The sequence below is a fragment of the Adiantum capillus-veneris genome, chromosome 13, assembly GCF_014529385.1.
Source record: "Adiantum capillus-veneris isolate H3 chromosome 13, ASM1452938v2, whole genome shotgun sequence".
In the NCBI taxonomy this organism is placed as follows: domain Eukaryota; kingdom Viridiplantae; phylum Streptophyta; class Polypodiopsida; order Polypodiales; family Pteridaceae; genus Adiantum; species Adiantum capillus-veneris.
Window position 1 is genome coordinate 46,311,202 of NC_140943.1, and position 25,674 is coordinate 46,336,875.

Here is a 25,674-nt window from a genome sequence, read left to right on the forward strand (position 1 = left end):
TCCTCCGGTTGCACACAACATGATCATCAACATTCCCATCAGAATCCATCAGGGGAATTTTCCAGTGCAATAAACCTATTTTCCCTATTTTTAACATTTTTCACTTATTATTTTTAAGTGACTTTTGTTGAAAAGTAGGTAGGTCAATTTTGCTAAGTTTGTATAAATGGAAACCTAGCGCTAGCACTTTTTGGCAAAAGAGGCAACAGGAGCACCTTGCTCAACAGGCAACTTCTCAGCAAGACCCCCCACAGAGGCCTAGCGTTTTTGCAAGAGACAACAGAACCTAGCGTTTTTGCATCAGATCAGCCAACGTTTTTGGACTTGCAGATTCTCGGCGACAGTAAACAACAGATCAGCCCTAGCATTAGCAGATTTCCCACAGTAGACAGCAAATCCTTGCCGCACGGTTAGATCTTGTGGAGTTTGCAGATTCAGCCTAAAAACGCAGATTTCAGCATCTGCATTGTCACCGCGTCGTCGTTGCATCGTCGTCATTGCCGTCGTCACCGACATAGTCAGAATTCAGTAGATACAAGATTTGCAGATTTCAGCCCTTAGCGTTTTCAGATTTCAGCCCGTCTCTATCGTCGTCCTCATCGTCGTAGACATCGTCGGCAAGTCCAAGCATTGTAGAGATTTGTGCAATCATAAGTAGACTGCTCTCGCCATAGAGAGTGGGGCCTTCGGAGGAGGGTTTGACAACATTCTGGTGTCGTATTCTTCTCTCTCTATCTCTCAGTCTTAGTACCTTCATTCACAGTGTTCATCCACTTTGTTTGTGATCACTTGCACTCTTTTATTAAAGAACGAAAGGCTCTCCCTTCGCTAAGTAAAAGGAACCTTGAGCATAGTTCGGAGCACTCATCTTGAGCAAAGTTCAACATTTACTTGTGTTGCACCTTACATTGCACTCAGTTATACCAAATGCTTCCAACAATTCTTGGATATAGTGCTCTTGGGAGAGAAAGATGTCCCCCTCTGTCTGGCATATCTCCAATCCAAGAAAGTAGTGAAGCAAGCCGAGATCTATCATCTCAAACTTGTTCAAGGTCTCCATAGTACTGTGGCTATGCTCAACATGGCTACTTGTAATCACAAGATCATCCACATAGAAGATAACAAGTGTCACTAATCCTCCCTCACTATAAATATATAAATCTGGGTGTCGAGAAGATCATCGAAAGGAGTGTCGTAGGAAGAAAGAGTCTATCTTCTGGTACCACGCTTGAGGGGCTTGCTTCAAGCCATAGAGAGTCTTTAGCAACCTAGAAACCATATTTGCGAAGTTTGGATCCTCGAATTCGGAGGTTGTTCCACATACACCTCGTCCTCTAAATCACCATTGGAAATGCCGAAACAACATCCATCTGAAAAAACGACCACCCGAAAAAGTCAACAAGGGCAAGAACTATCCGAATGGTCGCCATCCTTGCAATCGGTGCAAAGGTTCGATATTGTCCACACTAGGTTTTTGGGAGAAACCTTTGGCAACTAGTCTTGCCTTGTGCTTGTCCAAAGAACCATCAGATTTGTACTTGGTCATGTAGCCCATTTGACACCAATCACTTTTTGATTGGCAAGCTACGAAACCAACTCCCTAGTGTTGTTCTTCTTGATGGAATCAAGTTCTTTCTGCATTGCCAACTTCCACTTCGGTTGTGAAAACGCCTCCTCAATTGTCAAAGGATCTCTGTCCTTGATCACTGTTGACATCAAAGCATAGTTTATCTGTAATAAAGTCCCATCCACCTCAACAAATTGAAGTGAGATCGTCGTGTAGTACCGGCTTCACCTCAATTGGATGGAAAATTTGAAGTTGCTAAATCTTGCAAAGTCTCCAATTGTCACCTCGACAACTTGTCTGTCTTGCTCCCCTTAGGGAGCAACTAGTGGTATATCCGACTCTAACTCTACACTATGATGAGAACCATTGTCATCTGCATCATTTGGAATGGGTGCATTCTCCTTCGAAGCTCGAGAACAGGGGTAGGAGAAGAGGGTTCATCAAGAGGTAAAACAAAATATGGGTCTCTAAGTATCGGCAAATCAAGAGTCATCGTGGAAGACTTGGGAGCAGAAGGCCCTCTGAAGGGAAAAACTCATCGAAGGCAACATCACGGCTGAGTACAACTTCCTTCTTTTCTAGATCATAAAGTCGATGTCCCTTGGAAAGAGAGTTGTGGCCGACAAAAATCATTTTCCTAGTCTTGGGGGCAAACTTCTCCCATTGCTCATTCAGTACGTGAACATATTGCTCCCAAAAATCCGAAAATTGAGAGACGTCAGTCTTCTTACCAAAATAGGCTTCGAACGGGGTCTTTCGAGGAAGTGAAGAGATTGGAGATCAGTTTATGGTGTGAATTGCCGTCGCAACTGTCTCTGCCTATACAGATTTTGGCAAGTCTCGATGCTCAAGCATGGTCCATGCCATTTCGACCATTGTCCTATTCTTCCGCTCCAGAACTCCATTCTCTGAAGGTGATCTGGTTTTTGCAAGCTCGTGCTTGATGCCATTGTCTGCACAAAAATGAATGAAGGCATTGGAGGTAAACTCCCTGCCTTTGTCCGATCAATAGTCTTCAACACTCGATTGCTTTCCTTCTTCACAAGAGAAACCCCCAAGTAAAGCGATTGAAATCACCCACCAACAACATGAAATAGAGAGCCTTGTCGAGGGAAGGAGTCTGCACATAGGTTCACAATGGTCGGTGTGAACCAACTCCAAAACGGCAATGGCTCGGCGTGTAGTAAGCCTCTGAATAGATTCATGATGTTGCTTCGCATGAATACAAGTAATGCATTTCCCATGCTTACTCTCGACATGTGGTAAGCCTGTAAGCATCTGCTCATGAAAAGCAAACCGAAGAGCATCATTGTTCAAATTACCAAATCTATAATGCCAAAGATCACTTGTAGGTATCCGTGTCGTTGAAGAAAGAGCATGGAGCCTGTAGAGTCCGTTCTCCACTGAGTCCCCTATGACCTCTTTGTTGGATTGCCAATCCCGAATAGATACTACATCCTCTGTAAAATCTCCTCCATGCCAAGCTTGCTTATCTCGTGCACAGACATAAGATGAAATCCCAACTTCGGAGCATAAAGTACCTTGGAGATATGCATACCCTCTTAGATCCCTCGTGAATAGGAATTTCAGATTTGTCGCCAATGAGGATGGTATCGTAGTGTCGTCGCATGTTGGAGAAAAGATCCTTCGATGGTGTCATGTGTCGTGAAGCACCACTATCCAAATTCCAATTACGATCATCTCAACCCGCAAGAGTCAACTCACCCTTTGATATCCCTGGAGAGTCCTTTGAGGGGAGAATCTTCAAATAAACAAAGGCCGGTGATTGCGTCATTGCCGCCAAAGAAGTTAAAGCATCTCCAACTCGCTATGGACACTTCCTCCAATAATGTCCCTTCTCACCGCAACTGTTGCACTGTCGTTCCGCCTTCAAGGCTTCTGGCTCGACATCACTCTTGTCTTTGGTGTTGTTGCTTTTCTTCTTACCCTTTTGCTTCTTATTGTCGTTGGAAGAACCAGTCAAAGCTTCGGAGCTTGACTTCTTCCCTATATTGAACCACTCCTCTTAGTCTTATACTATTGAAACAATCTCGTCCCAAGAGATAGAATTCAGTTGGCCACTCGTAATCAATGAAGAACAGAAGTTGGTATACCGAGGAGGCAATTCGGCCAAAAGTTGGATGGCCCACATCCTCTAAATTAATAAGCTTTCCTTGAAGTATTTCTTGTTGAAGCTCTTGCATCTTGTTGATGTGATCTTGCATGGAAGAGTTCTTTGTTGTCAAGTGTTGAGGTGGCAGACTGCACAATTGCTTTTTGGGACAAGCATTGACTTGCAAAGAACTTTTTTGGGCACCATGTTTCCAACAAGAGAGTTTTTGGATGCTAGCTTTTGAAGCAGTTGCTTTTGGGCCTTAGTACCTTTCAATATGAGCCTTGGGGTTCTCTTTTGCAGATCAATGCGTGGAGACACGATTGTAGAGAATTACTTCCCGGTAATTGTATCTATGATTATAAATATAAAAAGAAGTATCAAAAGGGGTGGGTGCTTGACTTCAGGGTCAATTCTTATGGGAGTGGAAACTTGCCACTTCGTGTCTCGTGTCTACAATGTGATTCGTGAATTCTCTCTTTTAAGTACATGTATTTGTTGTTTTGGTTCAGTTCAATGATTGCTACAATAATTCTATTGCCTCGCCAGTTGTAGTGGTATCAAAGATCAAATAGTTGTTCTTCTCAGAGCAATCCAGTCTAGTTTTGCAGCATTCGACTGTGGAAGCAATGCTTTTTCATGATTAGGAATGAGCACAAGTAGAAGAGAAATAGTACGAGGAAAGAGATTTCATGACAAAAGAAGGTTTTTTTAGAGAAATTGATTTTTAAAGAAGAAACTTTTACAAAAATGCCAGATCAGCCAGTTTTTGTAGTATTCAGCAGATCAGCCTCAGGTTTTCAGATTTCAGCCCTTTCCGTCCCTAGAGAACGGCTTGGATCTGCATTTGCAAGGTTCCCATTGTGGTCCGATACTTCGGCAGCCCATCGAGCCTCTCCTCGGCCTATTGACTGCTCCCATTGCTGTCCATCATCGGCATCATCGAGGTCTGCATTTTCAGCCCTGCTTTACGCAATAAATCTGTTGCATTTTTTCGTGCCAGATCTACATTTTTGCAGCCAGCTTTCAACCCTTGATTCCTGTAACATCGCGAGTGCAAATCAACCCCAAATCTACCCTTGGTGGCATCAACAACCCAAAATCGAGACGGATCCAAAGGTGTATCAAATCAGCTCCGGAGGTGTTTCATCTTGAAGAGTTACCGAGGCGATATTCCCCATTCGAGTCAATAGAGTTTGCACTTGAGGTATTGCATGTGTGTACACTGTACCATAGTGACATAAAAACGTGTTTCGAAACCATGAAACCTCGAAAAGTCCGCAAAACGTTTCGGTGAAATATGCAAAACGAGTGGAATTTTTTTTGCCCCTCGTTGACCAGTTGACCTCAATCCACCCGTTTGGGGATTTTTTAAGCCTTGTAAAAAAGCCACCTCAAAAAATTGATACCTTGTTCACTCGTGACTCTCAAGTCTCACATTTAGATTTTGGTATTTCACATGTCTTGACAAGTGAATTTGTATGTATATTCAATGTATAATTATAGGTACATACATGTAAAACGAAACTTGTGTTTCGCTTTCTTTGAGCTCCAAAAGGAAACATTTAAAAAAACCTTGAAACCTTGAAATGCACCAAACCTAGAAACGTTTCATGTCACATTGCACTATATTTTATTTACGCAATCAAGAGCAAATACCTCATCATGGCAACGGTGTGGGGGGTCCTTGAGAGGGTTGGTTAGGATTCCATCGGGTGTCATTCTCCTCTTCTCTCCCCCTCTCTCCCTCTTTACATCTCTACCTCGCTCATTCTCTCTTCGGGGAAATAAAAAGAACCATCATTCATGCTAAAGGAAATCAGTAACGCAAAGAAAGAAGTAAAGATTTGTGGAAGTGTAAAATCTAGATCTTCACCAATTCAATTTCGTTGCACTTGATAACCAAGGTCAATGAAAAACAAAAAAATAGTGGCGTGTATGCTTTTGAGAGCGTTTGTAGAGTTTCCGACGAAGGGTGAAGGCAAGAAGTAGAGACCAAAAAAGTCAAGAAAGCCAAAGCACGAATGGTTTTTGATGTCTTATAAGATGTGATAAAAGGGATTGACAAAATCTTTTGAAGTGTTGCACTATTGCAAGAACTTTTACAAATTGATTTAGAGAGGGATTAACAAAATTTTCTTGGTTTGTGCAAGTAGAAAAGTTGCAAATTGGCAAAGACTTTTTTAAAAGGTATAGATATGAGATTAGACACAATACATTTGTTGATTCAAGAAGAGTCAGCTAGTGAGCTACTCGACTTGCTACAATTAGAAAGGGATTGGTCAAATCTCTTGAGAAGATGAAATTTTGCAATAATTTTTCGAAAAGATTCATCAAAGGGTCTTCTAGACTTCTATTGATGGGAGCCATGGAGTTCTTAGAAGTTTTGATTTGAGTAAAAATGCAACTTAATTCTTAATCTTTTTGTTCCCTAGTGCTACTTGTGTAGAAGAAATATAGATCATGGAGAATGTGTACAGATTACCCGAGCTCTTAATAAGATTACCATCAAGAACGAGTTTCCAATACCTATCCAAGATCGATGATAGATTCGATAAATTACAGGGCTCTACTGCTTAAGGGTCGCTATCTTAGATCAGAATCGTTGTTGGAGATGTATACACGATTGTGTTAAGGACATCCTTCGGATTGTACGAGTTTTTGGTGATAACTTTTGGCCTCATAATGCTCTTGTAGTGTTCAATAGGATGATGAATGGGATCTTTGAAGAGCATAGACAATACATGGATACATTCTTTGATAATATCATAGTTTTCTTTTAAACCAAAGAAGAGCATTGAGAGCATTGACTCAAGTGTTCATAGCGTTGCAAGAACATAGATTGGTGATCAAAGGAAGCAAAAGTGAGTTCTTTCTACCATAGATAACACTTCTTGTCCGACACATTATTTTGTCCAAGGGTGCTAGAATGGATGCAATAAAAGTTGAGGCTGTTCATGATTGTGGAATGTGCATAATGTAAAGAGCTTCTTTTGCTTGTGCTCTTACTAAAAGAGATTCATTAGACAGTTTGTGAGATCGCTTTGCCATTGGACACTCTGACCTAAAAAGTGCAATTTACTTGAGCACTAGTCTTGTAATGGGCCACAAAAGTGGTTGAAGCGTGTAACTTCTAATGGTCTAGTAACTTGTGTGTAGCGGAAAATAGCATGAACATAGTGAGCATTTCATTAGAATAGATTCCTAATGAGAATAACAAGAGTGCTTGGCTGGAGAGAGCAACAAAAAGTATAACACCTAGTTAGATAGCATGAACAATACTTCAAAAGAGAGAGAAATTAAGCATTGACAACAGTTGAGGATCGGATTTGCATGGAGCCGGTCCCTCCTCCAAAAGGCTTTGTATTATGGTTTCTCCCATCAAGAGAGACATTTTACAATACAATCCTTTGTTTTCCTTCAATACTAGCTAGTGCAATGAAGATGGAAACTTCATGCACTAAGCAAAACACTTATCAAACACAACATCAATTCCCTCACGGTCTCAGACCCAAGACTTCACACACCTTCGAAGATGGTGAGAGCTAGCGGGGTATGAGAGTAGATTGAGAGGAAGGAGTATTCTTACGAGAAAGATGTACATCTCCTCACATAATCACTCATATTAGCATAGCTTAGCTTAGTAATTAGCATGGTAGAGGAGATGAGCATGCATTGAAGCTTGGCTCTTGGTTGGATTTGCATCACAAAGCCAAGAGTTGTTGGTGTAGGCCTACCTTCTCACAAGCTTGGAGTAGGTGATAAGCTTTTCATTAAAGCTTGAGAAGAGAGAGAGTCTTCTTGCTCCACACATGAGATTGTGTGAGTGTGTAATGCAATAATGCCTTGAGAAAATCAGCCCCCTCTCTCTCTTGGTCGACCCCTCTTGCTATTTGCTCATGCTACAGCCCTATTGGACCTCCCCAGGCCTAGCCAATAGGATTTCAGGAGCATAAGTGATAGCCTTCTGACATGTGTCCCCCTTTCCCCTTTTGTGAGAGCTCTAGGTAATTAAAAAATGCAACTAAACTCTCATTGGACCCCTTTGCCTCCTTGCCAATAGAAATCAGGCAAGCCATTGGGCTGTTGAATGCTCATTGGACCCCTTGGGAGATTGTCCAATAGTCTTCTAGAGAGCTTAATTCTTATTGGTTCTTTTATTGAGTGTTTTTAAATTGATTAAACTAGATTTACTCTAGCCTAATTCTCATTGGTCCACCTCCAAGGTCATCCAATAGGATTTGAGTATTCCTTGTGGGCATCTGGGCTAGGGAGCTGACATGTGTTCCTCATTCCCTTTTGTGTAAAGGGAGCTTGTGTATGTGTGTGTGTGTGAGTTTCTCTCTCATCTCCTACAACTAGGGCTCGCCCCCTCCTATGTAGGAATGCATGAAGACTTTTGGGACACACAAAGCATCCAATTTACCTAATGTTTGACCTTTGGACACAACCTTTGAATTTTGGAACCTTGGCATTTTGGAAGTCTTAATGGATTGAACCTTAGGGTTTTTTAAGCCCATTGTTGCACATTGCTCTTTTGCAGATGGCCCCCCCTTTGGATCCCTACTGTGGCCGGTCTGCTAGCTTAGCCAATATTCTAGCTTTTTCTCCCCTGGCACTTCCCCATATTAAATGATCAGTTTAACATGAGAAAATCATTTAGGAGAATTAGATATTGATTATTATGACAGAGCCACTAAAGTGGCTCATGTCTAGATTTGAGTATTTTAAGTATAACTTTTGCATATGACATCAAAACTTCATGAAACTTCTTGAGCATCTTGTTAGGATGTCTTTGAGAGTCATAATTGAGTTGAATTTTTTTTTTAAAAAAAAAGAGTCGTTTTGTGTAAAATTGTAATTTACTACTTCGGCGAGTAGTAAATGTTGTTGGTCTTTATGTAAGCAACATAGAAGTGTGATAGAATCATTATATACATATTGAGGGATTTTTCAAAGAGGTTTGATTTTGTTTAAAGAGAAAAGGTTTACATTGAGTCAATTTAGTAAAATTATACGCATTTGATATAGTCCTTAGAGATGGCCGTGCAAAGATTTATTTTCACGTCATTTTATCAACTCATACTATGTGTTGGGTGTATTTCCTTGAGAGGGTTTTTTGTTTAGACATCAAAATAGCCATCGATTTTTTTTTTTAACAAAAGCCTCTTAAAGCCACAAAAGTGACTATTTTTTTACAAAACTAGTGTTAGGGATCTCCATAGATTGTGGCATTTGAGCGGTTGAGTTACTTGCATGTTTTCAACTTTTTAGGCTTTGAACTCTGTGAACATTGAATGTATGGCAAGCATTGTCCGTCAAAGATAAAGAAGCTTGAGAAGTTAGATCTAGGGCACTCAAATGGGTATGGACCTATGTCTACCAAGTCACTAGGTTGTACTACATATTCTATCACTTTCATAGATGATGCAATTTGCTAGGTTTGGGCATATCCATTGAACGTAAAGATTATGATACCTTTCATATCAGTCACAAATGGATCTCATTTTTCCAAACAAACAAGAAGTGAAGCGTTGAAGGAGTGATAACAATGGAGAGTATGTCTTTAATGAATTTCAGAGTTTTTGTGAAACATGGCATTAGGAGAAAGCTTATTGCTCCTCATACACGTCAAAAATGGAGTTGCTGAGAGAATGAATTGCACGATTCAAGAGAGAATCGGTGGCATATTATCTCCCAGTAAGTTGCTGGATGGTCTTTGGGTTGAAGCCCTTAAGACTCTAGTTCACTTGATCAATGGATCACTATTAAGACACTTGATGGTGGTATTTTGGAAGAATCTTGAAGTCGGTGTATGCCATCATATGATCATTTGTAGTGAGTAGTAACAATACATCGAGTGGTAGTGAAATGCTGGCGAGACAATTTATTCCTTATGCAAAGCATTCTTCATTGAGGTGGTTAGTTAGGGTTTCTAGGCCGCTTGAGAGGTTTGTTCCCAGCTTAGATTATATTATGTGGATGGATTATGGTGAGCCCTGCTACTATGACGAGGTTTTGCTACAGGATGACAAGCTGAAGTGGGAGAGTGCTAAGAAATTAGAGATGGATTCTTTGAATGAGAATCAGAGTTAGGACTTACAAGCTTTACCAAAAGGAAAGAATGCTTTGCATTGTAAATGGGTATATACAGATTGAAGAAAACTTCTAGATAGGAAATCCAAAGTATAAGGCTTGATTGGTTCCCAAAGTTTTCAAGAAAAAGCAAGGCATAGACTTTGACGAGGTTTCTACGCTAGTTGTCAAGATGACTACCTTGCAGATAGTACTTACTTTGTTTGCGAAAGAGAACATAGATTTAGTCCAAATGGATGCTAAACCAACATTCTTACATGGTGATCTTCAGGAGGATAGTTATATGCAACAACCAAAAGACTTTGTTGAGAATGACAAAGAGAAGTTAGTGTGTTAGCACCACAGGATTGGTATCATAAGTTTGATGCTTTCATGAAGTCTAAAGGGTATAGGCGGAGTGAAATTGATCATTGTCTCTAAACAAAGAAAGCTATAGATGGAAGTCTTTTGATTTTGATTTAATATTTAGATGATATGCTCATCCTTGGGAAAAATAGTCTTGAGATAGATGCATCAAAGTCGAAGTTGTATGAGAACTTTGATGTGAAGGATTTGAGTGAAGCAAACCACATTCTTGGCATGCGCATTATATGAGACAAGTCGAAGAAAGTCTATACTTGTAACTTGTTAGAGAATTTAAAAAGAGCACATTTGTTGTGTATTGAAGCGTTTCAATGTCGAGGGGGGAAGGTGTTATCCACTCCATTGCTTCCATATGTGAAACTGAGCCACGAGGATTCTCTCAAATCTAATGATAAAAAGGTTGAGATGGCCAAGAGTCTTTATGCATCTGCTATTGGTTCTTTGATGTAGGCCATGATTGGGACTCGTATACACATTGCATTTGAAGTGGGAGTTGTGAGCAGATTGATAGTGAAGCCTCGCTAGACGCATTGGGAGCCTGGGAAGCAATGAAGGGTGTGATGAGATATTTGAATGGTACAAAAGAGTCTTGCTAGCAAAGACGCATGTGTCATTGTGTGGTTGGCTACATAGATGTAGATTATGCAATAAAGATGGACAATAAAAGGTTTATGACATGTTATGTCTTTGCATTCACTAGTGGTGTAGTTTCATGGTGAATTTTTTTGCAAGTTTATACATCTTAGCCTACCACGGAAATAAAGTATATTGTGGCGTCAAATGCCAACAAAGAAGCTATATAGCTTACTTGTCTTGTGGGAGAATTTGGCATCATTGCAAAGGTTCTAGTTTTACATTGCAATAGTCAGAGTGCTACCCACCTAGCACGGAGCGAGTGTTTCATGCGAAGACAAAGCACATTGATGTAAGGTATCACTTTATTTGTGAGGTGCTTGTGTAAGGTGCAACGGAAGTAAATGTTGAACTTTGCTCAAGATGAGTGCTCCGAAATGTGTTGAAGGGTTCCTTTTACTTACGGAAGGAGAGCCTTCCGTTCCTTTAGTGAAAGAGTGCAATGGACACAAACAAAGTGGTAACAGTGTGAATGAAGGTATTGAGATTGAGAGATAGAGAGAGAAGAATACGACAACAGAATGTTGTCAAACCCTCCTTCGAAGGCCCCACTCTCTATGGCGAGAGCGGTCTACTATTGATTGCACAAATCTCTACAATGCTTGGACTTGCCGACGATGTCGATGACGACGAGACTAGCTGAAATCTGAAAACGCTAATGGCTGAAATCTACAAATCTTCTATCTGCTGAATTCTAACTCTATGTCGATGACGACGATGCAACGACAACGCGCTGAAAACGCAGATGCTGAAATTTGCATTTTCCGGGCTGAATTTGCTAACGTTCGCCGATTTGACTGTGCGTCGAGGATCTTCTGCGGGAAGGTGAGATCTACGAGGTTCGGGATTTCTACTGTGGTGTCTTGATGCTGAAAACTGAAAACGCTGATGCTAAGGATGGTCATGTTGCGGTAGATCTGCAAAATGTCGAGGTTGATCTGCAAATAAAAAACGCTAGGGCTGAATGGGGGTCTGATGCAAAAATGCTAGGCTTTTGCTGGTCCTGCTGTCGTCGGGCTGATCTGCAATGCAAAATTGCCAGGGCTCGGTGATGGCTGAAAACGTTGGTCTTTTTTGATTAAAAACGCCAGGCTTGTTGCTGAGAAGGTGCCTGTTGAATAAGGTGTTCCTGTTGCCTCTTCTACCAGATTATGCTAGCGCTAGGTTTCTTATGTACTTGCTTATCAAAATTGCCCTACCTAGTTCCCAACAAAAGTCACTTGAAAATAATAAGTGAAAATTGGCTAAAATAGGGAAAATAGGTCTATGCATTGTAAAAATGCTCTTGATGGGTTCTGTTGGAAATCTGATGATCATGCTGTGTGCAACCAAAGGATATGCATCTACCCTAAGTGTTTGGACATGCACGGTCTGCCAACAGACTTACGAAAGTGCTAGAACACTTCCTAGGCTAGACTGACTGAACCCTTGTCATGAAATAGCTTGTCCACATGCACATAGTGTTAGATGTGCACGTGACAAAGTGAGGTACTGGTACCGAAGTGTATGGCGTAAAGGGAGATTGCCAACAACGTCTCGAATCTTGAAAAGGACTCTTCGTTGGCCCACTTTGATGCGTGGGTCATGCGTACTTGAACTTCATAAAGGTCTGCAACGCTTGCTTCCTTGGGTCGCATCAAAAGCGACAAAGTCATTTGTGGCTTCTTCAGTGCTTCAACTTCGTCTAGAGTCATGAGTCTACCTTCTTCAAGAATCTCCGAGGATGAAAATTCCTGAAACCACTTCCAACACAAAACCATGAACATACCCATTCCATGTAAAGTGACTGGAAAAATTCTAGTCTTCTTTAAAGACTGTGCATGCAATGTAGACGAACAAAGAGACGGAGGGCCAATCCGTTCATCAAACACATGCAAACAATGGGGTCAAATCTTGACTTTTTGATCTAAATCAATCAACTGTGGCAAATCACAATGGAAATGCCCATGCTTGATGCTCAATCTTTCCTGTGCTCTTTTTGATACTGTGTCATGCCAAGGAAGAGACATGGAATGTGAATTCCTTGGGTGCAAACATTTCATCTTTTCATGAGTAATCCGCATACATTCGTGCTCATTCATGAGTGAATCGTGTTCATCGTACAATATGTCATGCCTGTGAAAAGGGATCACATAAGGACAGTGACTAAAATACAGGAAAGCATCATGAATGAAACACTCGAACAATGTGTGCTGACTAATCATTCGAACATATAATACTTCTTGTGGGGGTTCTTGGGACCTCGACTCGAGAGCCAAGATCGGTTCTTCGTGATTGATCGAATCTGCAACGAGGTTAGCTTCGCTAGAAAAAGCATCAACTAAACCATCATCCTTGTGAAAAATCACATCATTATCTTGCAAATCATCATGCTCGTGAATAATCACATCTTGATCATGCAAATCATCATGCTCATCATTATCATGCAAATGATGTGTGTCGTGCTTTGGAGAAGAAAAGACTTAGAGAGTCTCCTTCTCTTGATTCTCTTCAATCTGCGCCTGCACATTAGAAAATAGAAGGACAAACTCTTGCATGCCTGATCTGTCTGCGCTTCACGCTCTAACCGTCTTTCTTTGCGCTCGCGGGCCAATTCGGCTAGTCTTTCTTTGGGCTCGCGATCCAATTCTGCGTTTCTTTCTGTGGCCGTCAAGCGTGCTTGCTCGCACTAACGCTCTATGGCTGCCATTCTTTCTTCGTGCCACACTTCTCGTTGTCTACCTTGTCATACCATCATGTCCATCATCGACTCGACCAAAGCCTCCATAGGAGTTAGTGCAAACCTTGGCGCAAATGGGGAAGGGAGAGGTCAGAAAAACCTCTTCGTGGGGAAAATTCTTCTTCACCTTCTTCATACTCATCACCTTCATGCAAAGTATCCATTCCTCTTCGGGTGATGACCATACACTGAGATCTTTGGTTCTTAAGTTCACGAGGAACTTGGGTTCTTATGGGTCTTGGGTTCTTGAGTTCTTGAGGTTCTTCTTTAGCTTGCAATATGTGTTAGAGAAGTACCCGAGCTCTTCTCTTTCCCGCGGGCGCACCCCCTTGGCAGCCTTGCGCTCACACCAAGGTTGCTTTTTCCCACCTCATGTTGATTGGCCGACCGCTAAGTGCACGTCCGCTCTCAATGAGTGAAAAGAGAAACAAGGAGAGGTTGGACAAGCCCTTCTTTCCTGGGTTTCCTGTCACTCTTCAAAAACACGATTAGGAAATCGACACGCCCAAGTGGAATTGGGTTACGTGCGACCGCAACAAGCAAAAAAAATTTCCATGGTTCTTTCCTTGAGTGATACAGAACACTGCCAAAGCTCTGACCAATATAAGGTGCAACAAAAGTGAATGTTGAACTTTGCTCAAGATGAGTGCTCCGAACTGTGCTCAAGGGTTCCTTCTACTTATGGTAGGGAGAGCCTTCTGTTCCTTTAGTGAGAGAGCGCAATGGACACAAACAAAGTGGTGAACACTGTGAATGAAGGTACTGAGACTGAGAGATAGAGAGAGAAGAATATGACACCAAAATGTTGTCAAACCCTCCTCCGAAGGCCCCACTCTCTATGGCGAGAGCGGTCTACTATTGATTGCACAAATCTCTACAATGCTTGGACTTGTTGACGATGTTGACAACGATGAGGACGACGACGAGACGGGTTGGAATCTGAAAACGCTAATGGCTGAAATCTGCAAATCTCTATCTGCTGAATTCTAACTCTATGCCAATGACGACGGCGATGACGACGATGCAACTACGACGTGCTGAAAACGCAGATGCTGAAATCTGCGTTTTCCGGGCTGAATCTGCAAACGCTCGTTGATCTGACCGTGGGACAAGGATTTGCTGCGGGAAGGTGAGATCTACGAGGTTCGGGACTTCTACTGCGGTGTCTTGATGTTGAAAACTGAAAACGTTGATGCTAAGGATGGTCTTGTCGTGGTAGATTTGCAAAATGCCGAGGCTGATCTGCAAATAAAAAATGCTAGGATTGAATGGGGGTTTGATGCAAAAACGCTAGGCTTCTGTTGGTCCTGCTGCCGCCAGGCTGATCTGCAATGCAAAATTGCCAGGGCTTGGTGATGGCTGAAAACGCTAGGCTTTTCAGATTAAAAACGCAAGGCTTGCTGCCAAGAAGGTCTTGCTAAGGTGTCTATTGAACAAGGTGTTCTTGTTGCCTCTTCTGCCAGATTATGCTAGCGCTAGGTTTCTTACGTACTTGCTTATCAAAATTGCCCTACCTAGTTCCCAACAAAAGTCACTTAAAAATAATAAGTGAAAATTGGCTAAAATAGGGAAAATAGGTCTATGCATTGTAAAAATGCTCCTGATGGGTTCTGATGGAAATCTGATGGTCATGCTGTGTGCAACCAGAGGATATGCATCTACTCTAAGTGTCTGGACATGCACGGTTTGCCAACAGACTCATGAAAGTGCTAGAACACTTCCTAGGCTAGACTGATTGAACCCTTGTCATGAAGTAGCTTGTCCACATGCACATAGGGTTAGATGTGCACGTGACAACTTGAGGACAAGCGCATAGACTTTGTTAAGATTCACGCAAATGATAACCTTGGTGATCTACTCATCAAAGGTTTACACAATGTGTCTTTAAGTGGGAGATTGTTGGGTTAAATAGCCAAAGTGCTTGGCCATGTCTGGTTGTAACCATACTAACACATTTCATTCTTATCACATAAACATGAAAGGATAAGAAGTTGAAGGTAATGACTTGTTACAAGACCTCCTCTCTCTCTCTCTCTCTCTCTCTCTCTCTCTGCATGCAATAGTAGCTTGTCGCATTGCTGTCTCTCTGTGCAACAAGGCAAAGGCTGCTTGTGAAAGATAATGTGGGAACTTCAAGAGAAGTAGGACCATTTGCTTGTCATGTAACATTAAGAGGCCTGGGATAACTGCATTGAGCAGGATAACCCTTTAGAAGCTCGAACTTTGTTCAGGCCCCCTTGTTCAAGGGGCCTGCCCGATTTATGAAGCACTGGAGGCCTGTTTATGATTAAGCATATTCTAAAAAATAAAGAGTTTTGACAAGAGGAAGTTCAAGGCCAAGGACTTCATCGAAGGTCATTGGCAAGTTCGCCCAATGTGTAACCAGCAAGTCATGTGACAAGGCGGTAGAATATAAGGACAACACCACGAATGGACTGTAAACAGCAAATACTGGAATTGAAAGAGAGAGCTGAACACTTAAGACAGTGAGGCGGAGTTCCCCACTCAGATGCACTGGCCCCTAATGTAGGTGCCCACTTCTTTTTATTAACTATGAGTTGTGTGTATACAACTGCCGGAGAGAGCCCACTGTGCAACTGATGAGTGATAATGGCTTCCCTTGTATAGGCCCTTGGCCTCTTGCTTTACCTAGTGCCCAAAAAGCCCTTGCTGCTAGGCTTTCAAAAACTGGCACCCCAAAAGCTACCAAAGTCAGCTGCTTTCCAATTGGTGCCAATCTCTCAGCAGACTGCCACATTAGCATCACGTCTGTTTAGTGCCATGTCAGCACTGCTATACAGTGCCACATCATCTCGGGCCCATGAATTGTGCAGCAAAACGTGGCAGCTCCAGCACTGGCTCGGGTCAGCTCTCGATCAGCAGCTCGTTCTCTGCTCTTCCAGCCAAGTTGTTGCTCAATGGGTCTTTCATGCTCATCCTGTTCAGAGGTTAATCCTGATTTGCTTATGCAGTAAAATAAAAGGTTCATGCTCTAACCTGCAAAGCACAAATGACCGATTTGTGGGCGTGGTGGCAGCTGGTTTTCCAAACAAGCTGTATGCTCTCAAAAAGGCCTTAACGCTTTGATAGAATGCCTACAGCCAATATTTACTTTCGGGCTTCAGTTGTGGTCATTGTCTTTAGGAGTTAAGGCAGCTTAAACAGTATAATGGCTGATGATTTTAAAAGACAGAAGAGCATTTAAAGCATTTGAAGGGGGGTCGTGGCCTCAATTCTATGCAGTGTCCAGGAAAAGTGTGTCTCAGCTTAAAACCTTGCCGCTTTATGCTTCAATGGACCGGTTTGGGGCTAGAGAAAAAGGAAAAAACTTGAGAAAAGTAGTGTAAAATCCAAATGAAAAAGCTTCGTCTCATTGAAGTCTGATGTTGAGTCTGTTTTTTTGGTTTCTTGCATTGGAGTATAGATGGTAGACAAGCTGATGTAAGTCTAAAAAAATGCAGGCAAGATCGCAGCAAGCGAGCATTGCTCGATTATCAGAAGAGCTGTCATGGCAAGACGAGGCATTTCTTGACCTTCAGACAAAGTATCTGGCTGAGCTAGGAGTGGAACTACCTCTTTCAAGTGCAGAACTTCCCTCAAAGACGTAAGATAACATGATTTTCCACCTTTGCTGATTTTCAAAAGAGGAGAGACATGTGCCAAACATTCAAGCATTGTGCAAAGAAGCATTGCCATAGCAAACATGAAGTTGTTCAGCTTGCAATCGACAAATTCTTTGAACCTTTTGGCCATTCCCAATACATGCCTTGGAGAGGAAGAGAGATATAGGCCTACATTCTTTTGTGTGGGTATTTTTCAGCTTGCAAATGTGTAATGAGCCATGTGAGTTTCTCTTGTTTGTGAAAGGTAATCTGAGTGCCTAATACTTCTTATTGGCCAGAGGGTATTTCTCAAACACATGGTTGCAAGCGGTTTAAATACCTTCCTTTGAACGCACTAAACTTGTACTAAAATATGCAAGAGCCACAGATTTCTCAAATATCCCTCTGAAATGTGCTAGGTGCATTCTGCAATCTCAACCAGCCGAATTTGAACCATATTGCTTTGCAAAAAACTCATGTTATAATAAATACTGTCTTTACTTGATCTTTTGTAGCTATCCACATTTGGTTTTAGCCACTATAGCCATCCAAGAAGCAGCACTTTTTTTTTTTCCGGCTACATTCACAATAAGTTTTGGACAGATTTTGACAATAATTCCCACATTATGACTTAACTCAACATCATGAGCTTTTGTGAGGGAGGCACGGCATACCTAGCTAGGTATGATTGGGGCAGGGGACCGTTGGCCCGGTGGGGGGGCTGGTGGTCCCATGCCTCCAATCGTACCTAGCTAGTTATGCGGTGCCTCCCGAGTAGAAGCTCATGATGTTATGCATTGTGTCAAAAACACTGAAAAAGTCTCCCTTTTCCTACATGAGAAAATTTCTAAATCTTCTTGTGATTATATGAAGTAGAACCTGGAAATAGCAATGGGAATGGGTTAGCTGCATTCAAGTTTTGATAGTTCACTGAGGTCTGCCACTTCTTGTTCTTCATTGGGACCACCACAATGGGTGAAACCCATTTCAAATTTTTCAATTGGGACAATGAAACTAACTTTTAACAATCTATCTAGTTCTCTTTATTTGCTTTGCAATATGCGGATACATCAGATATAGTTGCTTCTTCATTGGCACATCCTTCTTCAAATTGATGTGCTGAAATTCAGACCCTACATATTATATATTCTTAAGTGAAAACATTTGCGATGACTCCCTTCTAAAATGTTGATTCCATTTCCACAGAGATCTTGATTGATTGTGCTTTATCTTTCGGATCCTGTATTAACTCTCTAGACCTCATCTTCAACACGATTGATTTGGTTCATTTGCTGTTCAAAATGTCTCATTATAAGGTTTCTTTAAGCTCCAACCATTAGGTCAGTTGCATTGATAGCAGTAGTTGCCAGTAGACCACCATGGTTTTTTTTTTGGGGTATTGTTGCTCAATTGATTGCACATCCACCAAGACATGAACAACAGGTCCTCATTAGCTTTCATTAGATCTTCCTCTTCCTCATTGGTTAAGCCTTTCATCATATTGATGGTTTTCACAATAATGGGACTAACAGATTCCGCCTACATATATCAGCCTCTGGCCCTAAAGGTCATAGGATGTATATATGAGCCTATGGCCTTAAAGGTCATAGAATGTATATATACTCATGAAACACCTACATCATTTGCAAGGCCATAGGGTCTATCTATACTCATCACAAAACCCCTACTTATAGCACCTTTTGGCCCTAAGTTCATAGGATGTATATATACTCCATATCATGTATTTACAAGTGCGACCGTGGGAACTACCTCCCCAATAGGGAAGGAGGATACACCCAAGAGAACTCAACCCGCGAGCCTCGGACCCTCAACCTTAGGGTTACATCACAAAGGTCTCACCAACTGAGCTATGCTTCTTGGGTCAAAAGCGCATGGTTTTTTTTTCTTTTGTGTGCAGGTAGCTTTGGCGAGCAAGTTCAACTTAGAATTAATCTTTAATAATTACAGTTTGGAAGTAACAAAGCATTATAAAATCTTACCGACGATAAATTGCAATTAAGAGCACATTTGTGGCTTAGCAACATGGGACAATCACTTGATGCACTCATGATAGAAAATAAAACTATTGATCAAGCTTAACTCAATTTGTGTTTGTTGCATGAGGCCAAACTGATTAACATGTTCTCTCACATTGCTATGATACCAATGTTGGCTTGCTGGCTAGCCACACCACTAGAAATGCTTGTAGTATTAATCCATGTCAATGAAGGATACATGTGGCTCTCCTTTACTCTTGATGCAATGATGAGATTGTGCAAGAGAAGGTTTCCCTACATAATGCTAGTATCTTGAAAAACATTTTGACAACAATGTTGCTCATCGTTGAATCTACTCGTATCAAATTGTGGACTAAAGCTAGAATATTTACCTCATATCGAGTTTGGAATGTCTATCCCTATGTGCACCTTGTCTACCAAACCATTAATAGCCTTTAATAGAGAGTTATCCTAAGAATGTGTTAGCTCACCCAAGAAGCATAGCTCACTTGGTGAGACCTATGTGATGTAACCCCAAGGTTGAGGGTTCAAGGATCACGGGTTGCATTCTCTTAGCTGTACCCTCCTTCCCTATTAAGGAGGTGGTTCCCACAGTCGCCCCTCAAGGTTATAATGTACAACAATGTGCAGTTGTAAATACATGATATGTGTAAAATTTCTCCCTACTACCTGCACCGCACTCAACGGTACAAAAAGAGAATAATGAACCTCTTAGTCTAGCTTTTATGTACTTAACGCTGTGCGCGCGCTACTCCTTATATAGAAAAGTCTTGAACTTACACATAGTTGCATGTTATGTTGTCTTTGAGATTGCATAGATTTGCATGTTACATTGTGTTTGGTGTGTCAAGCATATACGTGCACGCACACGATATTACTTACTCTCGCTCCCATGGACTCACATAAACACCTAGTTCATCTTGTACTTACAATCAATCAAGTAAGAGATTATGTATATCTATGGCCTTTTTTTGAGGATTATAAGAGAGGCTATCATCTCTTATGCATCATGTTTTGTTTTGCTATTGAAACAAAACATGCAAAAAAACCCCCCCTTTTTCACAACTTCCATTCTCAAGGGTTCACTTTCTCGGTAGAACACTTAGTATAAGTCTTGTAATAAATAGCTTTCTTGATTCCTATGTATATAGAGCCTACAAAGTCCTTGGGTTCACTTTCCCGGTAGAACAACTACTATAAGTCTTGTAATAAATAGCTTTCATGATTACTATATATCTTTCCTAGACATTCCTTCCTCTTTTTAACGATCACATTCCCACATGCTGGTTAAGTAGAAGTTGGTGAAAATTGCACACAAAAAACTTCATTATAGTAAATTTGGAGAGAGAGAGAGAGAGAGAGAGAGAGAGAGAGAGAGAGAGAGTGAGAGAGAGAGAGAGAGATATATATTTTTGCTAGAAACGAGGAGTGTGTGTGTATGTGTGCATGCGGGTGCTATATTGTACTTTGTCACCCTCACTGTGACACTAGTATTAGAGCAACAATCACTTGCAAGCCTTTGGTATGACATGAATATGAGCTACATCAAGTGGCTATCTTCTCTAAGATGCACATCATGTAGTCATACATCGTTGCAGATAGAGTCTCCATGACCTGCATATACTGAGCTTCTCCATGTAGCTTACATAACCAAAACATGACCATATTCTCCACAATGCTATTGAGGTGAAGCACGGAGAAGCCATCAACATCAAGGGGCTATCTTCTCTAAGATGCACATCACCTAGTCATACATTGTCGTAGATAGAGTCTCCATAACTTGCATGTTGAGTTTCTCCATGGACCTTCCATAACCAAAACATAACCATATTCTCCACAATGCTACTAAGGTGAAGCACGGAGAAGCCCATCAAGGGGCTATCTTCTCTAAGATGTACATCACCTAGTCATACATTGTCGCAAATAGAGTCTCCATAACTTGCATGTTCAGTTTCTCCATGGAGCTTGCATAACCGAAACATAACCATATTCTCCACAATGCTATTGAGGTGAAGCACGAAGAAGTCACCAACATCATTGCAAGCACAAGAGCCACCATTAGCACTTGATTATGCAATTAGAGGATGCTGTTATGTTGATACCATTTGAAAAACTTGATGGCTACTGAAAGCTATGTAGCTAAAAACAATTGTATCGTGCCTTTGGCAGTAAGGACCCATCATGAATCTTCACATAGGCTTCTCCTTCAAGGACATTGGCATCATTTTTTTACATCAATGGAATCTTGGACATGCTTGGAATTATTACAACTAGAAGCCTACAACACTGATAGTGAGGTCCATATTGCATGCATCATGGTTTGCTTATAAAGCATACTAAAAATTGTTTGGACATTAATAAACATTAGTAGTGTTTAGGTTGAGGATTTATTTGATACTCCACCGATGCAATAAGCATGCACCATGTGACCATTAATGCGCTGCCACATTAAAGCGGTAAGTAAACACCCATGTGTCTTTGTGAACTGAGACTTCCACCTGGGATGAAATTTATTTTAGTAATTGAATAGCGTGTAGAGTATTGTCTTAGCCTTTTTATGCGTCTTTATCATTTCCCTTGGCCTTGTTCTGATATGTGTTTTGATTTGAAGGGCATTCCTGCTTAGTATGCTTATTTGATAAACTTGCTCTTTGCAAAAGTGATAAATAGATTGAAGACTCCATCATCTATATAATTTGGGCCACAAAGCGCATATGGCACATGCAGGTACGATGCTTAATTCACAATGCTCGTGAAAATCTGGGGGATGGAGTCCACATGGGATCTCAAGAGGCTTAGGATGCCATAGGGTGTGTAGCCTGACACACCAAAGCCTTGGCCCTTGTCCGGCCGAGTGTGAACAACCAAGGTCTAAGACTTTAGTTGTTCTCCTATGAAGAGAGATCACTGTAGATCCCTTCATGAGAGTCTTTGGACACCTAGGTTTTGGGTTATGTATCATTGGTAACAAAGCAAGTCATATTCTCTTGTGGATGGGGAATCATGCACATACACACATATATTCACATGTGCTATTATTCCTTTACTTGTTTACGCACAATTAACTTTGACAAGAGGTAATCTTCCTTAGTTTATGAAAATTTGATGGTTCTGCTTTGTAGAGAACTAAGAATGTTCCAATCGTATGCTTTAGTTGCATGTGTATGAAACTACGCATTGTGAAAGTGCTTAGAAAGTGGCGAGAAACAATGACTACTAGCTTGATTCTCAGAAGATATTTAAAGTTTAAGCTTAATTGTGCCAAAAAAGTCAATATAAATAAAGAATATGGATGTATATCTTCATTCGCTCCGTGAAGAGATACAACAATACTGGACAACCATAGAAGACGTGGAAATGAGCCGCATGCATGTTGGTGAAACACTCTCATTAGAGTCATTCTAATGTGAGTCTTGACTACAAAGAATGCTTATGTATATTGCCAACAATGCTATGCAAACAATGTTCACACCGCATACTAGGTTTGCTTGTGTGTAGTAATTAAAATTAGTGGCACAATGCATGTGTCATGTGTGGGCCAAGGTTGTGTTTCCACTGATTTCGCCAGCGATGAGGACGTAGCTTTATGAAGCTCATTGAGCAAATGTTCCAAAGAACCATGATGTATGAGTGGGACTTTTTGGATGTGAGCATCAAAAGATATCCACATGGGAGTGGTTGGAATTGAAGGAGAGGCATGATGAGCTCCTTCCCCCCCCAGGGATGAATAAGTTCTTAATATCGTTTGAGTTGTCCTATTAGTCGAGAATGAAAACCAGCCACTTGCTAGATCTGATGCACATATTCAAGAATGTGGGAAGATTTTTGTGGGCCCATCTCGTTGGAAAGAATGATATGCTTGCACCAAGGTGGACTTGAGAGATATTGGTTGCATGAAGCGCTACTAGTTGCAAATAGCTGCCAATAGGTCATTAAAGCTACTAGTCACAAGTAGCTACTGATGGGCCATAAAAAAAACTTAGCAAGAGAGAAAAGCTACACAATGTGCCTTTAGGAGGAGGAAAAGACCACTGGTGCACTATCCAAAAGAGCTTGACACATTGCCTTCTTTTGTGAATCTAAGATGCCTGCAGAATGTTATGGTGAAGGCCCAACAAGAATGTGAACATGTGACAAATGAGGAGTGGGAGTTATCTTGATGTTGTACCTCTAATATAAATCTCTAATTTTTGACTCTTCTATCCATTCGGTGAGGCTACATTAGGGGAAGTTTGTGGTCTCAAACTCTCCTTGTAAGAAAGGGTAGAGAGAGAAAATACTTTTCATTTTGAAAATATGAACAAGGAATTTAAAACCCAAAATTGGGGGAAAAATTTTATATTTTTATTGGGTGCATAGGTTGTCACTTTTTGGGGGCCCCACATGTAGTATTGTTTTCAAATCTCTTGGGAATGTGTCCCTTTCCCAAAAATTCACCCTCCCAATGCACCGCATTTCTCTTTGGTTCAAATTTCAAATTTCCCTCTGATCATTCTGTCCTTTCTCTACACCTTTCTCTGCACCATATCCAACTCATCATCATCTTCCCCATATAATCTCCACGAGTCTTGCTAAAAGAGGTATCTATCATCTGTTGTTTTCATATGTATAGTAGTCCATTTTAGTATTTAACTGTGTTTTATAGTGCTTGACCGAGAGTGATAAACAATTTCAACTCCTCATGATTGCCTATGAGTGAATCCAAGTGCTCACTAAGCGCTTTCATTTAGTTTCAATTGTTGAAAAGTGCTTCAAAGTCCTACAAGCCTCTAATATCCTTCAAGTGCTCCCAAATGCCCCTAAATGCTTCAATTTTGATTCCAAGTACTTTTAAGTACCTCCGTGTGCTTCTAAGTGACTCTAACTGATTCTTAGTGCTTTAAAAAGCTTCAATAGGCTTCAAGTACTTGGAAGTGCTTTTGAAGACTTCTGAGTGCTTGTTCCTAAGTGCTTTTGAGGTCTTCAAAATGGTTATGAGTGCTTTCAAGTTCTTGCAAAAGCTACCAAATACTTGAAGGTGATTTGAAGAGCTCATGAAAAACCTTTGAGTGCTTTATAAAGTGCTTCTGACAAAAGTCCTTTAAGAGCTGTCTTGTGCTTCCAAATGCTTCCATGTGCTACTGAATGCATTCAGTGATTCTTAGTGCTTCTAAGGTTTTTTGAATGCTTTTGAGTGTTTTCAAGTGCTTCCAAATGGTTCCAAATATTTTAGAGTACTTTAAGGAGCTCCTGAAAGACTTCATGTGCTTCAAAGTTCTTCTAAACAAATTCCTTTGAGTGTTGTCATGTGCTTGCAAGTGCTTTTGAATGCTTTCATGTGCTTTTGAAAGCTTACAAGTGCTTCAAAGTGCTTTCAAGTGTTGTTGTGTGCTTGTGAGTGACTCTATGTATTTGTATAAGCTTTCAAGTGCTTTTGTGTGCTTGTGAGTGATTCTATGTTTCTAAATGTGTCTTTTGTGTCACAAAGAGACCACCCCATGCGGTTCTAGAAGGTTCATCCTAACATTAAGATCTCCCTCAGTTACTTTGAGAGTCTGAATCAATACTTCATATGCAGGTTGAAGGACCACAACACTTGCTGTTCTGAATACCATGTTCATCTTGTATACTTCAAGGAAGCCTTCAATCAGATTTTCCATGGAAGAAACGTCAAGCTTTTGTAGATGTCTTGTTTGTAATTTCCATGACAGAACAGCATAGTGCACAACATCCAATGCCACATTTCCATTCTTATCAGACCTGTGGGAGTTTGTATTGTGTTCAAAGCCCATTGATAGTGCTTATCACCATAGAAAATCTCTTTTCAAAACATGCAAACATTGTGGCATTGAAAGTATTTCATTGTATCCAAGCAAACAAAGTGATGATAGCTCTATGATGACAGTGAAGCGCTTTGACGAGGTCCTTACATAGGAATTGGATGAGAAAGGAAACACAAAATCCCAAAAAGACCTCATGGTTTGGAAGGTCAATTCGATGCGTTTCATTTCCTTGATTCAAATCAAATTGGGGAATTCCGTCAAACACAACTACATGTACATATGGCAAGCTCAACGATTCAAGGAATGTTTGGAGAACTTTCTTGAAGATGTGGTGGTGTATGTAGTGGATTTTGCAGAGAATTACTTGTATAAGGTGCAAAAGGAGATTCATTCAATGCATTGATATTCAACTTAGGTCACAATTTTGGTTCACATTTCATATTTATATGATGTGCTTGGGGCCATTCAAAAGACGACCCGCTTCTACATATCTAATAACAAGGCACATGACACTTTGTTTGTGCACCACTGTTTTCTTTTGCACCATGAGTGGCTGACAAGTCTAGGCTATGGTGTCAAGCAACACTGGGTGTGGTCTTATTGTGCTACTTCACAATTCAAAGCAAGGCGGCCGTTCTATTTTTTAGCATGATTCTTGAATATGACGGGTATCAAGATGATGCACAATTTCTTTGCTTCTGGCCATGGGAAGTGTGAACACAATGAGGTTGGTGCAGTGATCAAAAGATATCTCATACATGAGCAATTGAAATTTGAGAAACGGGTGCTACATAATGCTTC

The 25,674-nt window shown here is 41.0% G+C and overlaps 1 protein-coding gene across 1 annotated transcript in view; it reads left to right on the forward strand.

Moving 5' to 3' along the window:
• Positions 1 to 17,600, forward strand: part of LOC147443918 (uncharacterized) — a 29,650-nt gene extending 12,050 nt beyond the window's left edge. Inside the window, exon 3 of the mRNA XM_086526714.1 lies at positions 16,953 to 17,600. Coding sequence (XP_086382840.1) covers positions 16,953 to 17,099 — 147 coding nt within the window. The 3' untranslated portion in view covers positions 17,100 to 17,600. The remainder of the gene's footprint in view (positions 1 to 16,952) is intronic.
• Positions 17,601 to 25,674: the final 8,074 nt, after the last annotated feature.